Source organism: Macadamia integrifolia, unplaced genomic scaffold (assembly GCF_013358625.1).
Source record: "Macadamia integrifolia cultivar HAES 741 unplaced genomic scaffold, SCU_Mint_v3 scaffold205, whole genome shotgun sequence".
In the NCBI taxonomy this organism is placed as follows: Eukaryota; Viridiplantae; Streptophyta; class Magnoliopsida; order Proteales; family Proteaceae; genus Macadamia; species Macadamia integrifolia.
The window spans coordinates 383,898-390,856 of NW_024868480.1; the positions used below are offsets into that span (position 1 = coordinate 383,898).

At 38.2% G+C, this 6,959-nt stretch overlaps 1 protein-coding gene across 1 annotated transcript in view; it reads right to left on the bottom strand.

Annotated features, from left to right (window-relative positions):
• LOC122065530 overlaps positions 1 to 6,959 on the bottom strand; it is an 83,475-nt gene that overhangs the window by 27,907 nt on the left and 48,609 nt on the right. The window contains exons 13-19 of the mRNA XM_042629329.1: positions 3,096 to 3,226; positions 1,777 to 1,836; positions 842 to 908; positions 699 to 763; positions 542 to 603; positions 339 to 462; positions 201 to 258 (exon numbers count right to left, since the gene is read on the bottom strand). Coding sequence (XP_042485263.1) covers positions 201 to 258; positions 339 to 462; positions 542 to 603; positions 699 to 763; positions 842 to 908; positions 1,777 to 1,836; positions 3,096 to 3,226 — 567 coding nt within the window. The remainder of the gene's footprint in view (positions 1 to 200; positions 259 to 338; positions 463 to 541; positions 604 to 698; positions 764 to 841; positions 909 to 1,776; positions 1,837 to 3,095; positions 3,227 to 6,959) is intronic.

Consider the following 6,959-nt stretch of genomic DNA (forward strand, 5'->3'; position numbering starts at 1 on the left):
CCCCCCCCCCCCCCCCCCCCCCACCTCCTCCTTTTTCAGTGGGCTGATGATATTTTCCATTGTACACTTTTGTGCTATATTTCGTTTTTAAGATTAACAATAAAATATTGACATTGACAATTAAAAAAAAAAATGGAGGATGATGATGACAACAACAACAACTAACAGGGAAAACCAAAAGGAGAATTAACATCACAGACCTGCCTTAACTGCAGATTGGAGTGTTTCTAGTACCAGGTGTAGTGTCTCATCAGATGCCTGGGAAGCACAAATATTGCATTCATTCAAGTACTTCTCAACTAACATGAAAGAAGGAAAGTCAAAGAGAGATGCATTACTTGCTTAAGAAGATCTGTTAGAGATGAAAATAAGCCCATCATATGAGACTGAAGAACGCCTTTGTTAGCTTCTGGTAGGAGCTGAGAAAGGGCCCGGCAAGCACCTACTTTAACTGGTGGTGGACTGTGAACAGAATATGTTACTATACGAATCATCATCTCCTTATTTAACAGCCAGATTGCATAGAAATGGTAGCACTTACATATCTAAACTTATCACGTTAATTGCTGCATATAAAAACTGCTCCAGAATTCCCTGGCTCATCTGCAGAAATTCTGAAAATTGTTACCAACTTCAGGAGAAAAAAAAAAATACATCCTTACTACGCTGGGAAAACGAGAAAATATTGTAACATATACCACAGAGGAGAACTTTGCAACTGCTGAAAATGCCCTTGCATGAAGAAAGGGATATTCATGTACCCCTGCATTGTAAAATGGTACCATTCAATTACTCCTAGGATCAATAATTCAACCAACACACCATAGAAAGAAACAATTACCTGTTCCGATGTCTTCAGTGAGCATTTGCTCTATTAGATTCCCGATGAACCCAGTTGATCCTGAATCCTGTAACAGGTAGCTAAATTCAAAACCTTTCTTCTCAATATCCTCAGCGACTCAAAACTAATGTTTATGCAAAAGATTTTCCATTCAGTCCCAAGTATGAACCACTTTAGATAAAAATGATCCTTTGTTCACATCTAACAGATTATTATTTGAATCTTCCATCCTATCAAATTTTCAATGTCATTACATCAAGTAGAAGATCGAACATAACTTTCTTGCATGCATGTGGTTTTCTTAACAAGTAATGATGCAAACTCGACATGTCAAGGATATGTGCACACCGTGTCTTATTTAAGTCTTCCTTAAGTTCTCTCTCCCCTCACTTTTACATGGGAGAAAGTGAATGTTGAGTGGTTTTGCTTTTAATTTATATGAAAAAACCAGACAAATAATACAAAAAAAGTTAAAATATTACAATTGTGGAATCAAATCCAATGAGTGATTATTAGCACAGCTTACCATGTAGGAAACATTTTCCCCCATTTTAGCCACATGGTAAGACATTTAACCAATTGAGCTACTGGACCCTATTTCTTTCAAAGGCAAAAAACACATCCATATTGGCCCAAATTCTTATCTAATATCCCCAGGTCTATAAGATAAAATAATAACTTATAATGTGTTTGATCAATTGAGTATATTATCATTGCACTTCTAAACTCGTGTTTGGTATGACTTCATTTTTTTATGTCAGCCAGATCTTTTGTAAGAATCAAACTAAACAATTTGAATCTAATGTCATTTTCTTTAGTACTACAACAAAGATAAAGTCAAGTAATGAAAGTAATTAGTAACACCACATGAGCAAAACCATGAGAAGCTAACCTCAATATCAATAATAAAGGGAGGAAAAAGAAAAGATCATAACCTGTGCTTCAAGCAATTGCTCTGACAGAGAAGCCAAAGTATAAATGGTGGCCTCCCGTATCTGCAGCAAATGAAAATTTGCAGCTAAGTAACAAAATAAGAAAAACGAATGAGAGCTCTAAAAGTAAAGAAACAAGTGGAATAAAGAAAAGGCAATAAGAGCTCTCATGGCTCTCATATGGCAAAAGTTAAAGGTCCACATGGTGGAGGAACCAAAATCCATCTCAATTGGTTAAGATTGAGCCCCAAAAGGAGAAAAGCTTAAGTGCCACAAAAGTGGGTCCTAGGTGAGAAAAAAAAAATGATACTAGATTCAATTACTATGGCATATTCTTTAATTTTGTGATCTTTAGTTTTAACCACTTTGTTTTAGGTTCAAATTTCACTGGTGAGATGGGTGAGGTCCTCCACATGTGGACCTAACCCCACATCCATCCAAGTCTGCCAAATGGAAAAGAAAGCGATACTTCAAGTTGCAAGTAATAAACACACACCTAATCCCAAAATTTATTTATTTGATTTTTTTTTTTTTTTTTTGAAGGGGAAAAGGCCCAAATCTGGAGGTTCCAGCCATAATTGGTAATTTTGGAAAACAGAATTGTAGACTGCAGGATATATTTGGATATAGTTTACTATGGAATTTTTTATTAATACATTGAAAATTAAAGCATAAAACATTTTTAGGGTTTGTTTGTGCATCACTAGCATTAGTGACATTTACAATCACAAGCTCGAAATTCCATGCTCCATCGCAGACATGGGAGGGTCCACATAACATTTGATATAGGACCCCAAACTGAACTCACTGATCAAGTTCAGGCCCAAACGACTATTGAAAATGCCTCAAAAATAAATAAATAAATAGATAAAAGAAGAAGAAGCAACAAAACTATATGGAGGGGAAGGTAGGGGGCAATTTCCCCTCCTTGGACCACCACATGAAGATAAGCCATCTATGTATAAGACAAATCAGGGCAGCAATTACGCATGCCTGCCCTTAGCTCCTCTGATAGACGCTGGTCAGTTCTAGACCCTATCAAATTCTATGTTTTCTTCCAAGTTCTAAGTTATTATTTGAACTATTATCAGATTATGAGCCCATCACCCAGTGAGATTAGGGTACTTTTCTTCTTTGGGAACAATTAGGAGGGTTCATTGAACCTACATCATTTATTCATCACATCCCTTTTCAAACTAAAAACTAGGTATTAGATAGATACCTAACGAATACATTAAAAGCCTAGAAAGAAATAATGTTCTTAGCACAGCAACACCTATCACAGCACAGCTTCGCAAAGCTTTCAAATTGTGTTTACTCACTCTCCACCAGCCTGTAGAACCAGTAGCTTTTTCTTGCTGAGACTCATTAAACCGTTCCTTAGCAGCTTCAACAATAGCATTGATACCATCTTCCCCACAAGAACTGATCAACTCTTCCAGTAGGAGGGTTCCTGAAACAAACGAATAAAAATACAAAATCATAGTTATCCAAGAAATATATAATAAAAATAAAAGTCCTATTCATAAAACAAATTATATAAATTTGAAAACAAGAAATAAGTTCAACAATCTGTGAACATCCAGAAGTCTTTACACATACCTAGTTTAGCTAAAGCAGCCAGTCGACATTAATGATTCCAAGAAAACAAATACAAATATATTTAAAAAATACTAAAAAAATACACTATTTGATTAATGTACAAACATATATGAAACTATAAAAGGAAAAAATATAAAAATATATAAACTTCAGAATAGTTTTCTTTAGCCACTTGAGACCCTTTTAAATTCTCCCCACCAGCGTGTGCATTAAAGAAAAGACATGATAAACAAAAGGCTAGATAACAAGTGCAGCATGATAAATATAATAAGAAAGGGCACTGGCTTCCTATATGGACCTATTATCTACCACCAGGCAGATCAGGAGGACCATTGGTAGGGCCAACGTCCCTGCTTAAATGTAAAATTTCAGCCATATGGTGGAAACTTTTGAAAAATTGTGGATAGTCCACTAAGAAAAGGGATCAAATCATGAGTAACGAGCTATGCTACCAAGCCTACTACAACTACTGTACCTATTTACCGATGCTACTGTTGCTCCTGCTCCTCCTGATTGACAGCACCTGTTTTCAAAAATGGTGGAAGATAAATGTACAGCAGAAAACATGGGGAAATATGCCTATATATGGAGTGAATTTTACTGTGAATGGGCAATTCAGATGATGCAATATCCATCTCCCCAAGGATCGTTCACCTCTGCCTCTCCTGGGAATTCATCCACTCCAAAGGCCCCCTTGTGCCATGGCGCAACACTATAGGGACACATCCCGCGCCACAACATCACAGTCTGGCTTGCTATCTCGAACTGCCTCCCTACCCAGTCTTTCCTCATGCAACGACACATTCAGGTCCCCCCTATTGCTGTCTCTGCTGGAATGGCATTGAAGATGTTGACCACCTCTTTTTTTCTTGCACATTCTCTTCCTCCATTTGGAAGAGAATCCTCAGCTCCCACTGGCCCTCCCGTAGAAGAATCCTTCCTTTGTCTAGAGAACGTATCTGGATTGACATGACTTTTGGAGGCCATACTATCTATGACTATTGGGAAGGTAGCTTTTGGAGCCCCGATCTCTCATATTTGAATGAAGCATAATCTCCGTAGATGAACTTCCAACTCTTGATCATTCGATAAGCTTTGGAAAGGCATCTATTTAGATGTCAACTCCAAACTTGGCTGTCTTCGTTCTCGGCCTACCTGTGATTCCCCTAGGAATAGACTAACGGTCGTTGCATGGGCCTCCCCCTATCCATCATCTCCTCCCCCCCTTTGATGTATCCCTTCTCCTAGTTGGGCTACTAGTCCCCTTTATGTTTAGCCTCCTCTGAGGTCTTGTCCCTTTTGCTCCCCTCTCTTCCCCTTTTGTATATTCTTTTCCTTGGTAATGGATATATTTATTTACCCCAAGGAAAAAAAAAAATATATATATATATATATATGTATATCCATCTAATATTTAGGATTGGCACCTCACCCTTCAATGTAGCACAATTGGGTGGGTTATGCATAGAACCTTTTTGCCATTAGGAAATAACACCAAATCACTATGTTAGTATGTTATAGCCAATCCATATGATACAGATCAACAACATGAAGCATAGTTACTGCCTAAATTAGAAGCATATTCCAAATAGTTTAAAGTACCCAATACTAGTCGGAGCAAATCAGTTCCACTTCCAGTGACAAGCCAATATTGCCCAACCAATATTGAAGATTTGGGAAATTTGGCTTGTATAATAATGAGCACAATCCTCTATCTATAATAAATAAGTCCATAAAAAGGCATAAGGGTCCATTTGGATATAACCCTAAAACCCATTATTATAATAATGCATTATTTGACACTCCCCCTCAAGTTGGTGCATGGATATCACATATACCCAACTTGGATAAAATTAAATAAAAATATTTACTACTAAGTTCTTCTGTGAGAATATCTGCTAATTGATCTTCACTCCGCATAAAAGGAATATAGGCCAATTCTTGCTCTAACTTCTCCTTGATGAATATTTATCGATCTCAACATGCTTAGTACGATCATGCTGAACAGGATTGTGTGCAATCTTGATGGTTGACTTATTATCATAATATAGCAACATCGGCATCTGGATGGACACACATCCAGGTCATGAAGAAGTCTCTACAACCACAAAGTAGCTTGCAAATCCCATGCGCCATAGCTCATAACTCATCCTCTGCACTCGATCAAGCCACAACTGACTGCTTCTTACTGCGCCATGTAACCAATTTACCACCAACAAATGTACAATAGCCAACAACAGAGCGACGATCATCTGGAGAACCTGCCCAATCAGTATCAATGTATGCCTCAATCCTCATACGATCTGTAGGAGAGAATAAAATGCCATTTCCTGGGGCAATCTTCAAGTACCTAAGAATCCAGTTCATAGCATCTATATGTGAGGAATATGGATCATGCATGTACTGACTCACCAAACTTACTGCATGAACGATGTATGGTCTCGTGTGGGATAGACATATGAGTCTTCCAACAAGCCTTTGATATCAACCTTTATCAACAGATTCGCCTTCCTTGCTTCTGACATGAGAGATAACCTCAATAGGAGCATCCAAGGGTTTACACCCTAACATAGCAGTCTCTAAGAAGAGGTCCAAGGTATAATTTCTCTGGGAGAGAACAATAGCCTTGGCTGAATGTGTCACCTCAATACCAAGAAAGTATTTCAGCCTTCGTAGGTCTTTGATCTCAAACTCTTTACCAAGATAGGCCTTGAGCTTCGAGATTTCAACCGTATCATTGCCAGTAACAACAATATCATCCACATATACCATCAGCACAGTAGTCTGATCGCCCACCCTTTTAATAAATAGAGTATGATTAACATTAAGTATAGCCAACTTCTATCATAGCCTTGTGAAAGCGACCAAACCATGCCCTGGGAGATTGCTTCAATCCATACAGAGCTCTTTTCAATCTACACACCTTGCTTTGTGTTTCTGAACTAGAGTACCCTGGTGGAATGTCCATATACACCTTTTCAGTAAATTCTCCACGAAGAAAAGCATTCTTGACATCCAATTGCTATAGCTCCCATCCTCACTTCACTGCACAGGAGATGATAACTCGAACTACATTCATTTTTGCCACAGGGGCAAAGTTCTCCTGGTAGTCAATCCCATAACTCTGAGTAAAGCCTTTTACCTTGTAGCTATCCACAGTCCCATCAGCATTATGCTTGACCATGAACACCCATGTCCAGCCAATTTGTTGCTTTTGTAGGGGAAGAACAACCAAATCCCATGTGTTATTTTTGTGAAGAGCTCTCATCTCCTCATTCATTGCCTCCTTCCACTTAGGTTTTGCATTTGCCTCCTGCCAGGTTTTAAGAATGGAAACAGAGGACAAGGAAGACACAAGTGCACGATATGATGGGGAAAGAGCATTATATGACACCACATTGGAAATAGGATGTTGAGTACATATCATATTACGTTTTCTATGAGCAATAGAAACATCAAGAGACTGATCAAAAGTAAAGGGAAAGGTTATACCAGGAGGATAAGAATGCAACCCAGATCATAATGAGACACTCCTTCGGTTTCATTCAGAAGGTTAGAGGATAGGAAAAAAAAAGAATCGATCG